Source organism: Ascaphus truei, chromosome 21, assembly GCF_040206685.1.
Source record: "Ascaphus truei isolate aAscTru1 chromosome 21, aAscTru1.hap1, whole genome shotgun sequence".
NCBI classification, from domain to species: domain Eukaryota; kingdom Metazoa; phylum Chordata; class Amphibia; order Anura; family Ascaphidae; genus Ascaphus; species Ascaphus truei.
In genome coordinates, this window is record NC_134503.1 from 3,447,600 (window position 1) to 3,469,343 (window position 21,744).

The following is a 21,744-nucleotide window of genomic DNA, read 5'->3' on the forward strand; positions in this document are numbered from 1 at the left end:
TGCTCTGTCAAAGCAGATAATGAACAGGATTTTATTAATAGAGCAGCAAGAAACACTAACTTAAAAACATGAACATACTAATGGCAGCTGAAAGTACATAGGTAGTGACTCTCTCAAGATAGATGCTAATAAATGAACCAATAACTAAATTGTGTCTAAAAAATGTTGCAGATAAATAATATAAATTAACACAAAAAAGCTAGATGGAACAAAGAAAAAACCCCTTGGAGAAAAAAACCTCGCTACAAAATATAATGTGTAACTAAAGGCACAAGGAAAAGTAAGATATCAATAATCCTATATACACACAAGTGTATATAATCAAAAAAATAACTTAAACCAAGGGAAACATTTTTATATACAGGGGAGAAAAAAGTAATACCCAAACTCAAACCCTGATCAGCAAATACTAAAAATAATGAGTAGTCAGAACAGCAAGATGCATGGAGTAGCTATGGTCATAGTTCACAAGCAAACAGAAACATGGTTTTGCATAGTAGCAGAGTGCCAGTGCTGGAGGCAAATCCAGACACACATGGGTGTAAGTTCCACATAGACTGATAACCCCAGGCAGCAGGGGAAATAATACTCAGCTGTCACAGGTTAGCGAAGAGGATCAGTCCTAGGTGATTAGGCTCCAGTGTTTGCTCATAACAGGTCTAAAAAATCCATCAGCGCTACATCAAACAATAAGAGTCACGCCAGGAAAATCACATGTAGCTGCCAATAGCTAACACTCAACGCGTTTCAGCCTTGGGGGCCTTTATCCCGGAGTGATCAAAGATAAAAAGATAAAAAATATAAATGAACTAAGTAGGAACTGAACCATTTGTCACATTGGACGTGCATTGGGGCTTCTCGTACATTCTCGTTCTATATAATATAAGTTATGGTGGGTGAAAAAGGCGGCAAAAAACCTCAGTCAGTGCGGTATTAAAGGATTCTCGTCGTTTGGGAGTGTGGGGGTTAACTGGCGATAAGATGAATAGAAAGATGTAAAAATGAATAGATTTTGTGCACTGCTTTGCGTGAGTGAAATAATAGTACCCCTCGCAAACCCACAACACAAGTAGGACTACACCACACGTGGTACAACAGTTCCACGTCTGAGAGCGCGCGGTGTGGGACGTCCCTGGGTTTATTTCCGTTTCTGAGACCCCCTCGACTGGCCAGGGGTAGAAATAAATATTTGGGGGCTTTGGTTATTCTGCAGTTAAAAAAAAACCAAGATTGGCCAGAGGTTGAGTTACCGGGGAAATGCCATCTCTTCTAATACATCACATATCAGGTACACAATGAACTTATGGTGAGTAAAAAAAAAGAGACAAAATCCATTAAACCATTAACCAAACACCCAAACCTAAGCCATTAACGAGAGCCAAAAGGTTTGGCACAGCTGTCTGTGAGTGGGTTTGTTGGTCGTGCACTTCTTTATCCCCGGCTGGAAATGCCGTGTAAAACAACAGACGTAGAGCCGTGTTAAAGTGGATGAGAAGCAAAAAGTGATTACCCAGAATCCTCTGCGGCAGTGGAAGCACAGGATGCTGTGGGATTATGGGGGTAAGGTAGGGTGGTGAACCTGTCTGAGAGGTGAATGGGTTCCTAAGTCTTCTTTATCATTGCTTTACGTAGTACATCACTTATGAAATAGGCGGCCATTAAAAAGGGCAGCGTCTGTGGTACTAAACGGACATCTCACGTGTATATAGAGTAACTCACTCTTCCATGTGTCTCTCAGTGTAAAAAGAAGGAAGGAGAATACTGTGCCGGTCGCAGGTGACTCCGGTGATTTGGTTTACACCATAATCATTACTCCTAGAACGGAAGGATCGGACAGGACTGGCAAGCAGATATATGATATGTTGGTTGTAATAACCGTAGCCCATCTCTTCCCAGGTGATTAGACAGGCCCGATGCCGAGCCACCAAAACACAAAGTCAGTGCCAGCTCCTTCCGGGGAGAGTGAATCTCGGCCGCATGGAAAAGGGAAGGAGCAGAGCAGCTTCTGGAACCGTAGGGGTGCAGAGGTCAGTGCCCAATGTCAGCATGTAATATGTGCCCGGATACAGCAATGTGAGGAGGGGGCATGGGAGGGGTAGGACCGGGTGTTGTCTACAAGCCACTAAACCAGAAATGGGATAAGTTCAACCATTTACTCCACAGGACCTCAGCAGGTGGGCATAGAGTAACCATTTAACCCACAGGACCTCAGCATGTGGGCATAGAGTAACCATTTAACCCACAGGGCCTCAGCAGGTGGGCATAGGGTAACCATTTAACCCACAGGGCCTCAGCAGGTGGGCACAGAGTAACCATTTAACCCACAGGGCCTCAGCAGGTGGGCATAGGGTAACCATGTAACCCACAGGACCTCAGCAGGTGGGCATAGGGTAACCATGTAACCCACAGGACCTCAGCATGTGGGCATAGAGTAACCATTTAACCCCCAGGACCTCAGCAGGTGGGCATAGGGTAACCATGTAACCCACAGGACCTCAGCATGTGGGCATAGGGTAACCATTTAACCCACAGGGCCTCAGCAGGTGGGCATAGGGTAACCATGTAACCCACAGGACCTCAGCAGGTGGGCATAGGGTAACCATGTAACCCACAGGACCTCAGCAGGTGGGCATAGAGTAACATTTTAATCCACAGGACCTCAGCAGGTGGGCACAGAGTAACCATTTACTCCACAGGACCTCAGCATGTGGGCATAGGGTAACCATGTAACCCACAGGACCTCAGCAGGTGGGCATAGGGTAACCATGTAACCCACAGGACCTCAGCAGGTGGGCATAGGGTAACCATGTAACCCACAGGACCTCAGCAGGTGGGCAATGATATCTGCAGGGGTATAAGGTAATAGCAATATGACTTGTCACATTATAGACGGGGTCTTTAATTTCCTGCAGCACCAGCACCCCTACATCATGGTGACCCCCCCAGACCGTCTCAGCTCCTCTCCTCACCTGCGGGCTCTGCTTCAAGACCACACTCAGGCGGTGGTGATTCACCCGGTGAGTGCTTACAAGGGGGACCACGGTGCCACCGTCCCGGGTAACTCCGCTATATGTCACCATGAGTGAGCCACAGACCGCGCAGGACGGTGACTCGGGGAGACCCTCTCTGCTTTAGGCGTCTTCATGGTTAACTCCAACAAAGGCCGGCGAGGTTTGGAGGTCAGCTGACCCCGAAGGAGTTACAGTAGCTTCCCGAAGCGCCGGGACCCGCCGTGTATACTCACCAACCCTCCTTTAGCTGGTTGGCATCGCGATGGTCGTTGGGTTTTCCACCTGCACTCTGACCTTTTTCTCACCCGAATATGTCTTGTGGGCGTTTGTTCTGCCGAAGACGTTGAGCGCCCGGGAGCGTTGATGGGTATGCCCTGCGTACCCCGTGAAAGTTAGTGTTCGGGGGTCTGTTATCACACCGGGTCCTGGTGACCTCCTCCGTACTGCTTGTTAATTCTCCCGAATATCTCCACTGGGGATTTAAACGAAGGGAGAGCTGAAGACCCCCATAAAGCCGGGTATTTATTGGGACGCTGCTGCCAGTTTGGGGGCTTTTTACGGCAACCATTTGAAAGTCTCGGCTTGTTGGGATTTCTTTGGGGGGATCAGGACCCGGTTGGGGACATTATCAATAATGAATCAATCGGCTGCTTCAGCACCACCCAGACCGATCTACCTTGTGTATAACATTACTGCCCCCAGCCTTACTGCCCCCAGCCTTACTGCCCCCAGCCTTACTGCCACCAGCCTTACTGCCCCCAGCCTTACTGCCCCCAGCCTTACTGCCCCCAGCCTTACTGCCCCCAGCCTTACTGCCACCAGCCTTACTGCCCCCAGCCTTACTGCCCCCAGCCTTACTGCCCCCAGCCTTACTGCCCCCAGCCTTACTGCCACCAGCCTTACTGCCCCCAGCCTTACTGCCCCCAGCCTTACTGCCCCCAGCCTTACTGCCACCAGCCTTACTGCCACCAGCCTTACTGCCACCAGCCTTACTGCTCCCAGCCTTACTGCCCCCAGCCTTACTGCCCCCAGCCTTACTGCCCCCAGCCTTACTGCCCCCAGCCTTACTGCCACCAGCCTTACTGCCCCCGGCCATGGCGCTGTTGGGGGTGTGATCTGCTGCCACAGCGCTGTGGGGGGGTCTATTCTTTTCAATGGGACCCCCGTAGCTTTAATCCTTCCGGGGTATGATCGTGTATAATTTTTGCCATGATTCATTCGATCCATTTGGACCACAGTGCGTCCTACGAGCTGTGAAACGCGCAGTGTTTACGTGGCCTGCAAACACGTGTCATTCACATGCCACTGTGTCCCCTGAACAGCTTTCCAGGGACTCTGCCTCCCACTCTCCCGTTATCCGCCTGTCTCCGGCCGCTTCCTCCTCGCTGCTGAACCTGCACCCTGCCAGGCTCTTCCCGGCCAAGCACAGGCCGCTGCATCCCGTGGCTCAAGGTAAATATTACATGTTACGTGGCATCTTATACTATAAAGCAGGGATGGGCAAATCCAGTCCCTAAGGGCCACCAACAGGTCAGGTTTTAAGGATATCCCTGCTTCAGCACAGGTGGCTCAATCAGTGGCTCAGTCGAAGACTGAGCCACTGATTGAGCCACCTGTGCTGAAGCAGGGATATCCTGAACACCTGACCTGTTGGTGGCCCTTGAGGGCTTGAGTTGACCAGTCTGCAACTGAGCCACTGATTGAGCCACCTGTGCTGAAGCAGGGATATCCTTAAAACTTATCCTGTTGGTGGTTCTTGAGGACTTGATGTAGAGGATTCAGCCCGTCCCAAAACTGTATATACACATTGGCTTACATATGTAGGGAGCTATTTATTAAGTCTCCCCCCCGTGGAAAAGGACACAAGATAACCGGATTTAGTGACACGGACGTGTCCCTTGGGCGAACACTAGTGAAAAAAAGCAATTGATTTATCAAAGAGAACAGATTTTATTGGGGTGGGGGTGGGGCGGGGGGGTTACGAGGAAACCACAGCAGACACTGTATAGTTAGACTCTGTTTTATTACATTAAGATATACACAAGGTTGTGCGCCCTAAGGTGAGACACTCAATCTGTTAAAAGGGGGTGCGAATTAAAAACCACGCAGGTTACACGCCCTAAATGTGCCAAATCCTTGATCCTCCCTTGGCTGGCAATCTGTGCAAGTCTCTCCTTGGCAAGATGTTCTGAAGGGTTGTCCTCCTGTAGGGTTGAACCTGGCCAGCCTGGAGTGGGTCCAGCAAGAGTCACCTTATGGGAAAACTGAAGAGGTCATCCTGGGTAAGAAACCCCACACCACCCCGGCCCTGGACACAGAGAAGTCTCCGAAGAAGTCCCCCAGTGCAGGGCAGGACAAGGACAGGTCAGTACATCTGTACGGAGGTAGGCTTCCATACATTGGAACCTTCGCAGGACAGACTGCCGCTCCTCTTCGGACCGGTCACTGTTTTAGACTCTGAGGCTCCAGCCTTTTTGCACTACTGGACTCCAATAACCTGGATTCCTTTATTATTCAGTATTTTACTACTTGCTAACTAGCACTTTTAGGTTAACCTTGGCCCGGCCCGTACTGGCCCACTGGATATCTGGTGGGGCTTGAAGATCCCGCATGGCCACGTCTCCCAGAATGAGCAGAAGATTCATGAACTCGTGGGTAGAGTTGTGAGACCATCTGAATCTCCTATGTATCTATGATTGAATGCATGTATGGGTATACAGTATGTATGGGTATGTATGTGTGTATGGGTATATCTATGTTGTATGAGTAAGAATGTACGAGTGTATGTAGTGTGTGTACCCCCTGTGGTCCTTTAACACCCCGTCTGTTCTTTATAAAGTAAATAAAGAAAGACACGTTACAACGCTCCACATATTCTATTCACTGGAGATCCGTGGGTATGATCGCACATTGTTCCCCCAGAGTTACTCTGACACCCAGTATCCTCCCACCTCTACGATGTAATATGCATCCACTCTCTGCCATGTGTTTCCCTTATCTGTCAGTGCCGAGCTCGCCTGCCCTGTCTTCTCCGGCGGGGCCTGTACATTTCCCGGGTGTGAGAAGGCCTTTGCAGATGATCACCAATTTCTCAGGTAGGGTGGTTTCCTGGGACCTGGGCAGGGAGCACACCGGCTTAGGCTTACAGTCCAATCATCTGACCACCCCCCCCCCCCCCTCAGGCCCCCATAACTTCCTTCCTCAGCCCTAGCAAATAACGGGGCACCGGTACCCAGGTGAAGGTAAAGGCCACAACATTTATTAACCATAATACAAACACAAACCATATTAAACACCAAAACCTGGATGCTGCCAGCCATAACCCAAACCGTACCTCTGGTACCAAGAGGATATACATACCCCCACCCAGGTGATGTCCATAAACAGGGGTGAGCAACATCAAGGCCTATTTACCTCCCAACTTACCAAATGCCCCAACAGGACAGCATATATCTCCTATAATTACCTGATGTGACAAGCCAGAGCCAAATAACCTTTTGAACACAGCAATAGGGACAGGCGGGTGGCGGTTGGGAGGATAATCACACCGTTTGATCCCTCCTGGCTGAGCTCCGGTCATACTTCCCTTTATATACTCCCACCCCTCAATTTCCCGGCCAGATGTAGCCAATCACAGCCAGCTACTATCACACCTTAAAGCCTTGGGGCCGCTTGATAGCTGCCCTGACCAATTAGCTTCTACCTCCAAAAAGGGACGGGAAAGGAGAGGGGTCCAAGGGTCAAGAAGATGCCCTACGCTTGACCACCCTGGGGTCCCAGGCAGTTTATTACAGCCAAGGCACGGGATTGGCCGGATTTGGGGTTGGGCGCATTCTGAAAATGTCGGATGAAAGTTACGTGGTACTATGAAACCTTGCACGCTGGCGCTCACCCAAGCAACAATTGTGCTAGAAACACTGCTTCAGCACAGGGGGCTCAATCAATGCCTCAGTTGTTGCCTGGACCATTCCAGTCCTCAAGGGCCACCAACAGATCAGGTCTTCAGGATATCCCTGTTTCAGCAGACGGGGCTCAATCAGTGGCCCAGCCACCTGTGCTGAAGCAGGGATATCCTGGAAACCTGACCTGTTGGTGGCCCTTGAGGACTGGGGTTAGCCGCCCCTGGTGTGGACCAAATGCTCTGACAAGGGCACTACGGTATGTCTCCCCAGGCACCTGTACAATGACCATCACCGGAATGACAAAGGCGCCGTGCAATGGCTAATCCAGACCGAGGTGGTGCAGAACCTAGAACAGCAGGTGAGAGCAGCGCGGTGCGCCATACCATCCCGCGGTCACACATTATCACAAACAGGACAGGGTTACAAAGCTCTTGCACTGCTGGGGAGGTGGCTAAACCTGCTGTAGGAATCAAAGGACGCTCAGTATATTGAAACTCATAAAAAAAGGCTTTAAGAGTTGAATAAAAACGAGGTAGCATTATCTAATACTATTATCTAATACTATTATCTAATACTAGTATCTAATACTATTATCTAATACTAGTATCTAATACTAGTATCTAATACTATTATCTAATACTAGTATCCAATACTATTATCTAATACTATTATCTAATACTAGTATCTAATACTAGTATCCAATACTAGTATCCAATACTAGTATCTAATAAGAGTATCTAATACTAGTATCTAATACTATTATCTAATACTATTATCTAATACTAGTATCTAATACTATTATCTAATACTAGTATCTAATACTATTATCTAATACTATTATCTAATACTAGTATCTAATACTAGTATCTAATACTAGTATCCAATACTATTATCTAATACTAGTATCTAATACTAGTATCCAATACTATTATCTAATACTAGTATCTAATACTATTATCTAATACTAGTATCTAATACTATTATCTAATACTAGTATCTATTACTACAGGACTGATCTCTTTAGAAACACATATGTAGGATAATGCTGGGATTGCTCCTCCCACTTCCACGGTCAGCGACACACAGATGCAGTAAGATGAACATTTCTCGGCACACGGACACGCCGCGGTCACTAGGCTGGGGGGGGGGGGGGGATTAATGTTGCGGGGGGTCCGACCCAGAAACATGGGCCCCCGATTCTCCGGCCGCTGCACCAGTCTCTCTACATCTGCACCATCAGGCCCAGCGTTACAGTGAGACTGCAAAACGCGCCGGGCACCCGAGACTTAACCCTTACAGTGCCGGGCACCGGAGACTTAACCCTTACAGCGCCGGGCACCGGAGACTTAACCCTTACAGCGCCGGGCACCCGAGACTTAACCCTTACAGTGCCGGGCACCCGAGACTTAACCCTTACAGCGCCGGGCACCGGAGACTTAACCCTTACAGCGCCGGGCACCGGAGACTTAACCCTTACAGCGCCGGGCACCCGAGACTTAACCCTTACAGCGCCGGGCACCCGAGACTTAACCCTTACAGCGCCGGGAACCCGAGACTTAACCCTTACAGCGCCGGGCACCGGAGACTTAACCCTTACAGCGCCGGGCACCGGAGACTTAACCCTTACAGCGCCGGGCACCCGAGACTTAACCCTTACAGCGCCGGGCACCCGAGACTTAACCCTTACAGCGCCGGGCACCCGAGACTTAACCCTTACAGCGCCGGGCACCCGAGACTTAACCCTTACAGCGCCGGGCACCGGAGACTTAACCCTTACAGCGCCGGGCACCGGAGACTTAACCCTTACAGCGCCGGGCACCGGAGACTTAACCCTTACAGCGCCGGGCACCGGAGACTTAACCCTTACAGTGCCGGGCACCGGAGACTTAACCCTTACAGCGCCGGGCACCGGAGACTTAACCCTTACAGCGCCGGCCACCGGAGACTTAACCCTTACAGCGCCGGGCACCCGAGACTTAACCCTTACAGCGCCGGGCACCCGAGACTTAACCCTTACAGCGCCGGGCACCCGAGACTTAACCCTTACAGTGCCGGGCACCCGAGACTTAACCCTTACAGCGCCGGGCACCGGAGACTTAACCCTTACAGTGCCGGGCACCCGAGACTTAACCCTTACAGCGCCGGGCACCGGAGACTTAACCCTTACAGCGCTGGGCACCCAGAGACTTAACCCTTACAGCGCCGGGCACCCGAGACTTAACCCTTACAGCGCCGGGCACCGGAGACTTAACCCTTACAGCGCCGGGCACCGGAGACTTAACCCTTACAGTGCCGGGCACCCGAGACTTAACCCTTACAGCGCGGGCACCGGAGACTTAACCCTTACAGCGCCGGGCACCGGAGACTTAACCCTTACAGCGCCGGGCACCGGAGACTTAACCCTTACAGTGCCGGGCACCCGAGACTTAACCCTTACAGCGCCGGGCACCGGAGACTTAACCCTTACAGTGCCGGGCACCCGAGACTTAACCCTTACAGCGCCGGGCACAGAGACTTAACCCTTACAGCGCCGGGCACCGGAGACTTAACCCTTACAGTGCCGGGCACCGGAGACTTAACCCTTACAGCGCCGGGCACCGGAGACTTAACCCTTACAGCGCCGGGCACCGGAGACTTAACCCTTACAGAGCCGGGCACCGGAGACTTAACCCTTACAGTGCCGGGCACCCGAGACTTAACCCTTACAGCGCCGGGCACCGGAGACTTAACCCTTACAGTGCCGGGTACCCAGAGACTTAACCCTTACAGTGCCGGGCACCGGAGACTTAACCCTTACAGCGCCGGGCACCCGAGACTTAACCCTTACAGTGCCGGGCACCCGAGACTTAACCCTTACAGTGCCGGGCACCGGAGACTTAACCCTTACAGCGCCGGGCACCGGAGACTTAACCCTTACAGCGCCGGGTACCCAGAGACTTAACCCTTACAGTGCCGGGCACCGGAGACTTAACCCTTACAGCGCCGGGCACCCGAGACTTAACCCTTACAGCGCCGGGCACCCGAGACTTAACCCTTACAGCGCCGGGCACCGGAGACTTAACCCTTACAGCGCCGGGCACAGAGACTTAACCCTTACAGCGCCGGGCACCGGAGACTTAACCCTTACAGTGCCGGGCACCCGAGACTTAACCCTTACAGCGCCGGGCACCGGAGACTTAACCCTTACAGCGCCGGGCACCGGAGACTTAACCCTTACAGCGCCGGGCACCGGAGACTTAACCCTTACAGTGCCGGGCACCCGAGACTTAACCCTTACAGCGCCGGGCACCGGAGACTTAACCCTTACAGTGCCGGGCACCCGAGACTTAACCCTTACAGCGCCGGGCACAGAGACTTAACCCTTACAGCGCCGGGCACCGGAGACTTAACCCTTACAGTGCCGGGCACCCGAGACTTAACCCTTACAGCGCCGGGCACCGGAGACTTAACCCTTACAGCGCTGGGCACAGAGACTTAACCCTTACAGCGCTGGGCACCGAGACTTAACCCTTACAGCGCTGGGCACAGAGACTTAACCCTTACAGCGCCGGGCACCGGAGACTTAACCCTTACAGCGCCGGGCACCGAGACTTAACCCTTACAGAGCCGGGCACCGGAGACTTAACCCTTACAGCGCCGGGCACCGGAGACTTAACCCTTACAGCGCCGGGCACCCGAGACTTAACCCTTACAGAGCCGGGCACCGGAGACTTAACCCTTACAGCGCTGGGCACCGGAGACTTAACCCTTACAGCGCCGGGCACCGGAGACTTAACCCTTACAGCGCCGGGCACCGAGACTTAACCCTTACAGAGCCGGGCACCGGAGACTTAACCCTTACAGAGCCGGGCACCGAGACTTAACCCTTACAGAGCCGGGCACCGGAGACTTAACCCTTACAGAGCCGGGCACCGGAGACTTAACCCTTACAGCGCTGGGCACCGGAGACTTAACCCTTACAGCGCCGGGCACCCGAGACTTAACCCTTACAGTGCCGGGCACCCGAGACTTAACCCTTACAGTGCCGGGCACCGGAGACTTAACCCTTACAGCGCCGGGCACCGGAGACTTAACCCTTACAGCGCCGGGTACCCAGAGACTTAACCCTTACAGTGCCGGGCACCGGAGACTTAACCCTTACAGCGCCGGGCACCCGAGACTTAACCCTTACAGCGCCGGGCACCCGAGACTTAACCCTTACAGCGCCAGGCACCGGAGACTTAACCCTTACAGCGCCGGGCACAGAGACTTAACCCTTACAGCGCCGGGCACCGGAGACTTAACCCTTACAGTGCCGGGCACCCGAGACTTAACCCTTACAGCGCCGGGCACCGGAGACTTAACCCTTACAGCGCCGGGCACCGGAGACTTAACCCTTACAGCGCCGGGCACCGGAGACTTAACCCTTACAGTGCCGGGCACCCGAGACTTAACCCTTACAGCGCCGGGCACCGGAGACTTAACCCTTACAGTGCCGGGCACCCAAGACTTAACCCTTACAGCGCCGGGCACAGAGACTTAACCCTTACAGCGCCGGGCACCGGAGACTTAACCCTTACAGTGCCGGGCACCCGAGACTTAACCCTTACAGCGCCGGGCACCGGAGACTTAACCCTTACAGCGCTGGGCACAGAGACTTAACCCTTACAGCGCTGGGCACCGAGACTTAACCCTTACAGCGCTGGGCACAGAGACTTAACCCTTACAGCGCCGGGCACCGAGACTTAACCCTTACAGCGCCGGGCACCCGAGACTTAACCCTTACAGTGCCGGGCACCGAGACTTAACCCTTACAGTGCCGGGCACCCGAGACTTAACCCTTACAGAGCCGGGCACCCGAGACTTAACCCTTACAGCGCCGGGCACCCGAGACTTAACCCTTACAGTGCCGGGCACCGGAGACTTAACCCTTACAGCGCCGGGCACCGGAGACTTAACCCTTACAGAGCCGGGCACCCGAGACTTAACCCTTACAGCGCCGGGCACCCGAGACTTAACCCTTACAGAGCCGGGCACCCGAGACTTAACCCTTACAGCGCTGGGCACAGAGACTTAACCCTTACAGAGCCGGAGACTTAACGCTTACAGCGCCGGGCACCGGAGACTTAACCCTTACAGAGCCGGGCACCCGAGACTTAACCCTTACAGCGCCGGGCACCCGAGACTTAACCCTTATAGAGCCGGGCACCCGAGACTTAACCCTTACAGCGCCGGGCACCGAGACTTAACCCTTACAGCGCCGGGCACAGAGACTTAACCCTTACAGCGCCGGGCACCGAGACTTAACCCTTACAGCGCCGGGCACCGAGACTTAACCCTTACAGCGCCTGCACCGGAGACTTAACCCTTACAGTGCCGGGCACCTGAGACTTAACCCTTACAGTGCCGGGTACCCAGAGACTTACCCTTACAGTAAGAGTAAATAAGAGCAGTGGCACTTTCCTAGTAGGATAGCAGAGTGACCGCTGCCTGGGACGGGCCTGGGTGTGATTGCAGAGTGACCGCTGCCTGGGACGGGCCTGGGTGTGATTGCAGAGTGACCGCTGCCTGGGACGGGCCTGGGTGTGATTGCAGAGTGACCGCTGCCTGGGACAGGCCTGGGTGTGATTGCAGAGTGACCGCTGCCTGGGACGGGCCTGGGTGTGATGGCAGAGTGACCGCTGCCTGGGACGGGCCTGGTTGTGATTGCAGAGTGACCGCTGCTTGGGATGGGCCTGGGTGTGATGGCAGAGTGACCGCTGCCTGGGACGGGCCTGGGTGTGATGGCAGAGTGACCGCTGCCTGGGACGGGCCTGGGTGTGATGGCAGAGTGACCGCTGCCTGGGACGGGCCTGGGTGTGATTGCAGAGTGATCGCTGCCTGGGATGGGCCTGGGTGTGATGGCAGAGTGACCGCTGCCTGGGACGGGCCTGGGTGTGATGGCAGAGTGAAAGCTGCCTGGGACGGGCCTGGGTGTGATTGCAGAGTGACCGCTGCCTGGGACGGGCCTGGGTGTGATGGCAGAGTGACCGCTGCCTGGGACGGGCCTGGGTGTGATTGCAGAGTGACCGCTGCCTGGGACGGGCCTGGGTGTGATGGCAGAGTGACCGCTGCCTGGGACGGGCCTGGGTGTGATTGCAGAGTGACCGCTGCCTGGGACGGGCCTGGGTGTGATTGCAGAGTGATCGCTGCCTGGGACGGGCCTGGGTGTGATGGCAGAGTGACCGCTGCCTGGGACGGGCCTGGGTGTGATTGCAGAGTGACCGCTGCCTGGGACGGGCCTGGGTGTGATGGCAGAGTGACCACTGCCTGGGACGGGCCTGGGTGTGATGGCAGAGTGACCGCTGCCTGGGACGGGCCTGGGTGTGATTGCAGAGTGACCGCTGCCTGGGACGGGCCTGGGTGTGATGGCAGAGTGACCGCTGCCTGGGACGGGCCTGGGTGTGATTGCAGAGTGACCGCTGCCTGGGACGGGCCTGGGTGTGATGGCAGAGTGACCGCTGCCTGGGACGGGCCTGGGTGTGATTGCAGAGTGACCGCTGTCTGGGACGGGCCTGGGTGTGATTGCAGAGTGACCGCTGCCTGGGACGGGCCTGGGTGTGATGGCAGAGTGACCACTGCCTGGGACGGGCCTGGGTGTGATGGCAGAGTGACCGCTGCCTGGGACGGGCCTGGGTGTGATGGCAGAGTGACCGCTGCCTGGGACGGGCCTGGGTGTGATTGCAGAGTGACCGCTGCCTGGGACAGGCCTGGGTGTGATTGCAGAGTGACCGCTGTCTGGGACGGGCCTGGTTGTGATGGCAGAGTGACCGCTGCCTGGGACGGGCCTGGGTGTGATTGCAGAGTGACCGCTGCCTGGGACGGGGCTGGGTGTGATTGCATAGTGACCGCTGCCTGGGACGGGCCTGGGTGTGAGTTCTGCGCCTCCTCTTGTTGCAGCTCGCTGTAGAGAAGCAGAAACTCCAGATAATGCAGAGCCAAACGGGTGGGAAAATCCAGACGCCCCCCCACCTGTGTGTAAGTGATCTCCCACCGAGCAGTCATTCCGACACCAATCTCCACCTATACTGGGGCACACGGACACTTGGGAGGGTCACCTATCCCTGTCTTCTTTCTATACAGAGGCAGAGAGAGCGGGGGCTCATTCTACACCCTGCCCCTCTCAGCGTCCCCGCCTGGTCCGGCCTCTCTGTCCCGCTGCCCAAGGAGTTCTCCGACACCGTCCTGGCCGTGAGGAGACAGCTCTGGGAGAGTAGCAGCATCAATATCTTTCAGAGTCGGTGTCTCGTAATATACACGTTCTGTTTTACACATGATATCATTGTACATTGTATTGTATTGTATTGTATGTCTTTATTTATATAGCGCCATAAATGTTCATAGCGCTTCACAGTAGTAATACACTGAATAACGCGCATAACAAAGCAGGTAGAATCCGGCGCTCAGAATACAGGCGCTGCAGGGGTGTCAGCAGCCGCCGGCCATAACCCGTGAGATTTGGGGGTTGCAGACCAAATTAAATGCCATTTTAACGGGAAAGTGTTGATTTTTTATCAGCAAGAGTGACTCCAGATCCGTGAGATCCGGCGAGAGCCGACATGCCTCTGATAAAGAATAAACTTTCCTGTGCTGGATTTATATGTAAACTGGATCCATGACTTGCGTGAAAGTCTCACACAATGCAGCATACAATTGTATATCCCTCATCTTTGTGGCGTTTACACACCTGGAGTGGATTATACTGGATATAATGCTTACAGGGTTATAGTGTAGCGTGTCGGTTTGTGAAGATATCAGCTCCCTTTTTAAATCAGGAGCGGACAACTCCAGTCCTCAAGAGCCACCAACACATCAGGTTTTCAGGATATCCCTAATTCAGCACAGGTGGCTCAATCATGAGTGCACCACCTGTGCTGAAGCAGGGATATCCTCAAACCCTGACCTGTTGATGGCCATTGAGGACTGAAGCTTCCCCCCCCGCCCCTGCTTTAAATGAATGGGACTTCAATCTTCTCCAGCGGAGGGGCAGCAGCGTCACAACACGCTATATAAAAAGCCTTCGCGAGTCACAGGGGTCCTTAGTGCTGCCGCTCCTCCTGCTTGTGGGAAGCATGGGGTCTACCGAGTTGTAGTGTTCATTTCAGCCCCAGGGACCCCCTAGTTGCAGAGATACACCCCAAAAACGTAGCGCTGGTCCCGCCCCCTTCAGGGCGCTCTAAATCTCCGTGTTACTCGAGCCAATGGGAAACCACGACGCCCAATTCACCCCGCGTGACGCTTTAAGCCAACAGGAATAAAGCGGGGCTCGCGTTACCGGTAAGTATCCCAGGAGCCAGGGGGTCCCCCGAAGCTCAAATGAACACGGGTCAGATCCGGGACCCCCCCTGCTTCCCAACAATGGGAAAAAGGAGAAGGGGGGGCTCGGGAGGAGGAAAAGTTCATTTACTGTCAGTTTATTTGCTGTGAATTCCTTTGCTCTTCCCCAATGGGGACAGAGATCTCGGGGGACAGGAGTCTCGGGGGACAGGAGTCTCGGGGGACAGAGATCTCGGGGGACAGGAGTCTCGGGGAACAGGAGTCTCGGGGGACAGAGATCTCGGGGGACAGGAGTTTCGGGGGACAGGAGTCTCGGGGGACAGAGATCTCGGGGGACAGAGATCTCGGGGGACAGAGATCTCGGGGAACAGAGATCTCGGGGAACAGGAGTCTCGGGGGACAGGAGTCTCGGGGGACAGGAGTCTCGGGGAACAGGAGTCTCGGGGAACAGAGGTCTCGGGGGACAGAGGTCTCGGGGAACAGAGGTCTCGGGGAACAGAGATCTCGGGGGACAGAGATCTCGGGGGACAGAGGTCTCGGGGGACAGAGATCTCGGGGGACAGAGGTCTCGGGGGACAGAGGTCTCGGGGAACAGAGGTCTCGGGGAACAGAGGTCTCGGGAACAGGAGTCTCGGGGGACAGAGATCTCGGGGAACAGGAGTCTCGGGGGACAGAGATCTCAGGGAACAGGAGTCTCGGGGACAGAGATCTCGGGGGACAGGAGTCTCGGGGGACAGAGATCTCGGGGGACAGAGATCTCGGGGGACAGAGATCTCGGGGAACAGAGATCTCGGGGAACAGGAGTCTCGGGGGACAGAGATCTCGGGGGCCAGGAGTCTCGGGGGCCAGGAGTCTCGGGGGCCAGGAGTCTCGGGGGATAGAGATCTCGGGGAACAGGAGTCTCGGGGAACAGATCTCGGGGAACAGGAGTCTCGGGGAACAGGAGTCTCGGGGAACAGGAGTCTCGGGGGACAGAGATCTCGGGGAACAGTAGTCTCGTGCCCACACTCCTGGCACCCCCTTTGTGGACAGCCACGACAGGAAAGTCGCCCCCGCGCTGGCGGCGTGGAGGGTGTCGGGATCCTTGTTAGAAATCACCGGGTTTTTTTTCTTCTCACCGACAGACATGACAAACTGTACCGAGTATTACAAAACCAACAAAGTCCGCCCTCCGTTCACCTACGCCTCCCTCATCCGATGGGTGAGTACAGAACGGGCGGGCGCGTCGGGACAGAGGTTACAAAGCGACTCGTTTTACGTACGATAGCGATTATACCAACCCGGGACGCGTAGACAGGTGGACCCTACGGTGTAGGCAAGCACCCCTGTCGGTCAGCGAAGGGTTAACCATATATATATATTTTAAAGGTGTAGAGCAGGGTCGGCCATCTCTGGTCCTCAAGGGCCACAACAGGTCGTTTTCAGGATATCCCTGCTTCAGCACAGGTGGCTCAATCAGTGGTTCAGTCGGCTGATTGAGCCACCTGTGCTGAAGCAGAGACTGATTGAGCCACCTGTGCTGAAGCAGGGATACCCTGAAAACCTGACCTGTTGGGTGGCCCTTGAGGACTGGAGTTTGCCTCCCCTGATTTAAAGTGAATACAATAAAGGTGTAAAAACAGTCACGTTTAACATACTCTGATCCTCCCCCAATCACTCCTCTAATCGCCTTCACCTGTCATTTGGTTGAAGTAAAATCCTTTTCCCTTTAAAATAGGGTGGCCAACTCCAGTTCTCCACCTCCCCCCCCCCCCCCCCAACAGGTCAGGTTTTCAGGATATCCCTGCTTCAGCACAGGTGGCTTAATCAGAGGCTCAGTCAAAGATTGAAATTGTATAAATAAATTTAAAAAAACATCCAACGCGTTTTACTGTGGGAAAGTTACATTTACATAATGTAAAAAAGAGACTTCAATTTGATTTATTTTACAAAGTTGTAATTTATCTACATTTAAACCAATTCCACGTCACTGTCCTGAATCACTGCTAGGAGGGACTGTCCCTTTTATGTCCCCCACAAACGAGGTGTTTCCATGGCTTTTTGACAGTACGAAGATCTTGGGGGTGACCGGTAACCCCCTTTTTTTTTCATGTATTTTTTTTAGGCGATTATGGAGTCCCCGCAGAAGCAGCTGGCACTGAATGAGATTTACCACTGGTTCACCACGATGTTCGCATACTTTAGATTCAACACTGCCACGTGGAAGGTGAGTGCTGCCACGTGGCAGAGAGAACGGGTGGGGACTATGCCACAGATAAGACATATGATCATTTACGGCAGAGCAGGGGCGGCCAACTCCAGTCCTCAAGGGCCACCAACAGGTCAGGTTTTCAGGATATCCCAGCTTCAGCACAGGGGGCTCGGCAACCACTGATTGAGCCACCTGTGCTGAAGCAGGGATTGGTTCAGTCAAATACTGAGCCACCTGTGCTCAAATAGGGACTGGTGGAGCCACGTATGCTGAAGCAGGGATATCCTGAAAACCGGAGTTGGCCACTCCTGCCCCCACTGATTCCCCCTTTGCCCGTGTCCCCTCCCGCAGAACGCCGTGAGACACAACCTGAGCCTCCACAAGTGTTTTGTGCGAGTGGAAAATATTAAAGGGGCCGTGTGGGTGGTGGACGAGCTGGAATTCCAGAGGAGGAGGGGAGCGCGGAGCTGCCGCTGAACCCCGCAACTTGCGGGAGCTGCCGCTGAACCCCGCAACTCGCCTTCCTCACGTATAGAAACCACTTGTGTGGAAATCCCGACCAAGCAATAAAAGTCGGACGGGCCTTGTGCGACTCTGCAGCGCACAAATGAACAGCTTCCCCGCGCGAGCGCTGATCTGCGGAGCGCAAATGAACAGCTTCCCCGCGCGAGAGCGTCAGGCGCTGATCCGCAGAGCGCAACTATCCTGTCTCAGCTTCATTTATAACGGCCGATTGATCAGCCAACACCCGCAGTGCCTGAGTCCAGCGCAAGCTCAGGAATCTGTTGATTGTTGTATACAATAAAATAAAGAATATCTATGGTGTTTTCATACAATGAAAAGCCTTCGGCGAGTGAAACACAGACTGCGTCAGATGTTGGAATTGGGGGGGGAGGGGGGGGCGGACGTTTTTATAATCTCACGGATGGGTCGGCGTTTCGGGGGGTCTACTTCTCTCTGAACACAGAGCCCCAAGCGCTGGGTTTCTCTAGTTCAGGGGCGGGCAACTCCAGTCCTCAGGGGCCACCATCAGACCAGGTGTTCAGGATACCCCTGCTTCAGCACAGGTGGCTCAATCAGTGCTGAAGCTGGGACTGATTGAGTCACCTATGCAGAAGCAGGGATATCCTGAAAACCTGACCTGTTGGTGGCCCTTGAGGACTGGAGTTGCCCACCCCTGCTCTAGCTGTATAGTACCTGGACATGTCTGATATTTAACCTCTCCCGTTGGATCAGCGGTGGAAGGGGACGGTGAGACGAGGACCTTAGCGAGTCCTGTTTTGGTAGAAGAGAAACATAGAAGAGAAACAGCTCCATCCGGCAGCATGTGTTTTATTTGGGGGGGGGGGGGGTGGAGGAGTCAGGTATAAGCGTGTTGGAAGAGAACATGGGTATGAGGAGCGTGTGCACATGTGAGGACCTGTAACCACAGAGGGGAGAGTCGGGTGGGGGCCTCGGGCAGGGGTGGGACACGGCGCTCCCCTACGCCTCCCGGACACGGCCCAGCAGCAGTGCGTTCTCCTGCTTAATGGCCTTGTAATCCTCCAGGATTTTCTGCAGATTACTCAGCGTCTTCTTGGCAGCCTCTGTCTCTATCTGCGGGGAGAAGGCGGCGTTTAATCCACAGGACGGACAGCGGGTTATATTGCAGGGGTGCGCAACTCCATTCCTCAAAACTCCCCCCCCCCACCCCCGTGCTGAAGCAGGGACTGAGCCACATGTGCTGAAGCTGGGATATCCTGAAAACCGGACCTGTTGCAGGGACTTGAGGGCTTAAATTGAGCGCCCCTGTTCTACATTATGCTCCTTAAATAATTATAATATATAATGTTTTTTCCAGAAACCGATGTACATATTAATCATCTCCAGCCCCCGATCCGCTGCTAGGCCGAAGCCCCCCTATAATCTCCCAGGTACTGCCGTTGTAACCTCTCTGCTCCGTCCTGCTTACGTTTGGTCATACTGTATATGTATATACAAGCGCACTAGTTTCCACTTCTCCCCTCGCTGGACGCTGGCCACACTGGATTTTTAGGAATAATTAGGCGTTTGGCAGACACCCGCTTGCACGCAGTCTCGCCGTCTCTGAAGCATGTTCTTGGTACCAAGATAATAGGGTTTCCCCCCCCACTGCTAGACCATTGCACTCTTGCTCCGATTGTTAGAGTCCTACCGTGCCTATGAGGCAGGACGTCTCCCCTCATGTTATTGGGGGGGAGTCCTCTCCTCAAACCTTACTGAAGAGTTCTTCCCTGGGGACGTTAGTGAACGTGACGCGCTCTTTCCTGGGGACGTTAGTGAAAGTGACGCGCTCTTTACTGGGGATGTTGGTGAACGTGACGCGCTCTTCCCTGGGGACGTTGGTGAACGTGACGCGCTCTTCCCTGGGGACATTAGTGAACGTGACGCGCTCTTTCCTGGGTCCTGGGGACGTTAGTGAACGTGACACGCTCTTTCCTGGGGACGTTAGTGAAAGTGACGCGCTCTTTCCTGGGTCCTGGGGACATTAGTGAAAGTGACGCGCTCTTTCCTGGGTCCTGGGGACGTTAGTGAAAGTGACGCGCTCTACCCTGGGGACGTTAGTGAACATGACGCGCTCTTCCCTGGGGACGTTAGTGAAAGTGACGCGCTCTACCCTGGGGACGTTAGTGAACGTGACGCGCTCTTTCCTGGGGACGTTAGTGAAAGTGACGCGCTATTTCCTGGGTCCTGGGGACGTTAGTGAAAGTGACGCGCTCTTTCCTGGGGACGTTAGTGAAAGTGACGCGCTCTTTCCTGGGGACGTTAGTGAAAGTGACGCGCTCTTCCCTGGGGACGTTAGTGAAAGTGACGCGCTCTTTCCTGGGTCCTGGGGACGTTAGTGAAAGTGACGCGCTCTTTCCTGGGGACGTTAGTGAAAGTGACGCGCTATTTCCTGGGTCCTGGGGACGTTAGTGAAAGTGACGCGCTCTTTCCTGGGGACGTTAGTGAAAGTGACGCGCTCTTTCCTGGGGACGTTAGTGAACGTGACGCGCTCTTCCCTGGGGACGTTAGTGAAAGTGACGCGCTCTTCCCTGGGGACGTTAGTGAACGTGACGCGCTCTTCCCTGGGGACGTTAGTGAAAGTGACGCGCTCTACCCTGGGGACGTTAGTGAACGTGACGCGCTCTTCCCTGGGGACGTTAGTGAACGTGACGCGCTCTTCCCTGGGGACGTTAGTGAAAGTGACGCGCTCTTCCCTGGGGACGTAAGTGAAAGTGACGCGCTCTTCCCTGGGGACGTAAGTGAACGTGACGCGCTCTTCCCTGGGGACGTTAGTGAACGTGACGCGCTCTTCCCTGGGGACGTTAGTGAACGTGACGCGCTCTTCCCTGGGGACGTTAGTGAACGTGACGCGCTCTTCCCTGGGGACGTTAGTGAACGTGACGCGCTCTTCCCTGGGGACGTTAGTGAACGTGACGCGCTCTTCCCTGGGGACGTTAGTGAACGTGACGCGCTCTTTCCTGGGGACGCTAGTGAACGTGACGCGCTCTTCCCTGGGGACGCAAGTAAACGTGACGCGCTCTTCCCTGGGGACGCAAGTAAACGTGACGCGCTCTTCCCTGGGGACGCAAGTAAACGTGACGCGCTCTTCCCTGGGGACGCAAGTAAACGTGACGCGCTCTTCCCTGGGGACGTTAGTGAACGTGACGCGCTCTTCCCTGGGGACGCTAGTGAACGTGACGCGCTCTTCCCTGGGGACGCAAGTGAACGTGACGCGCTCTTCCCTGGGGACGCAAGTGAACGTGACGCGCTCTTCCCTGGGGACGTTAGTGAAAGTGACGCGCTCTTCCCTGGGGACGTTAGTGAACGTGACGCGCTCTTCCCTGGGGACGTTAGTGAAAGTGACGCGCTCTTCCCTGGGGACGTTAGTGAACGTGACGCGCTCTTCCCTGGGGACGTTAGTGAACGTGACGCGCTCTTCCCTGGGGACGTTAGTGAACGTGACGCGCTCTTCCCTGGGGACGTTAGTGAACGTGACACGCTCTTCCCTGGGGACGCAAGTGAACGTGACGCGCTCTTCCCTGGGGACGCAAGTGAACGTGACGCGCTCTTCCCTGGGGACGCAAGTGAACGTGACGCGCTCTTCCCTGGGGACGTTAGTGAACGTGACGCGCTCTTCCCTGGGGACGTTAGTGAACGTGACGCGCTCTTCCCTGGGGACGTTAGTGAACGTGACGCGCTCTTCCCTGGGGACGTTAGTGAACGTGACGCGCTCTTCCCTGGGGACGCAAGTGAACGTGACGCGCTCTTCCCTGGGGACGCAAGTGAACGTGACGCGCTCTTCCCTGGGGACGCAAGTGAACGTGACGCGCTCTTCCCTGGG

At 54.6% G+C, this 21,744-nt stretch overlaps 3 protein-coding genes across 4 annotated transcripts in view; 1 reads left to right on the forward strand and 2 right to left on the reverse strand.

Annotated features, from left to right (window-relative positions):
- The window catches only part of FOXP3 (forkhead box P3), a 33,279-nt gene extending 15,062 nt beyond the window's left edge, over window positions 1-18,217 (forward strand). For both annotated transcript variants that reach the window (XM_075578492.1, XM_075578491.1), the window contains exons 2-12: window positions 1,897-2,027; window positions 2,913-3,017; window positions 4,334-4,463; window positions 5,222-5,375; window positions 6,017-6,106; window positions 7,184-7,271; window positions 13,832-13,909; window positions 14,015-14,168; window positions 16,333-16,409; window positions 17,313-17,414; window positions 17,751-18,217. In XM_075578492.1, the coding sequence (XP_075434607.1) occupies window positions 1,914-2,027; window positions 2,913-3,017; window positions 4,334-4,463; window positions 5,222-5,375; window positions 6,017-6,106; window positions 7,184-7,271; window positions 13,832-13,909; window positions 14,015-14,168; window positions 16,333-16,409; window positions 17,313-17,414; window positions 17,751-17,876 (1,218 nt within the window). In that variant the 5' untranslated portion in view covers window positions 1,897-1,913 and the 3' untranslated portion in view covers window positions 17,877-18,217. The remainder of the gene's footprint in view (window positions 1-1,896; window positions 2,028-2,912; window positions 3,018-4,333; window positions 4,464-5,221; window positions 5,376-6,016; window positions 6,107-7,183; window positions 7,272-13,831; window positions 13,910-14,014; window positions 14,169-16,332; window positions 16,410-17,312; window positions 17,415-17,750) is intronic.
- RIBC1 (RIB43A domain with coiled-coils 1) overlaps window positions 1-21,744 on the reverse strand; it is a 538,781-nt gene that overhangs the window by 293,856 nt on the left and 223,181 nt on the right. The window lies entirely within an intron of this gene.
- Window positions 18,882-21,744, reverse strand: part of LOC142472428 (uncharacterized) — a 31,987-nt gene continuing 29,124 nt past the window's right edge. The window contains exons 12-13 of the mRNA XM_075579519.1: window positions 19,633-19,823; window positions 18,882-18,995 (exon numbers count right to left, since the gene is read on the reverse strand). Of these exons, the coding sequence (XP_075435634.1) occupies window positions 18,882-18,995; window positions 19,633-19,823 (305 nt within the window). The remainder of the gene's footprint in view (window positions 18,996-19,632; window positions 19,824-21,744) is intronic.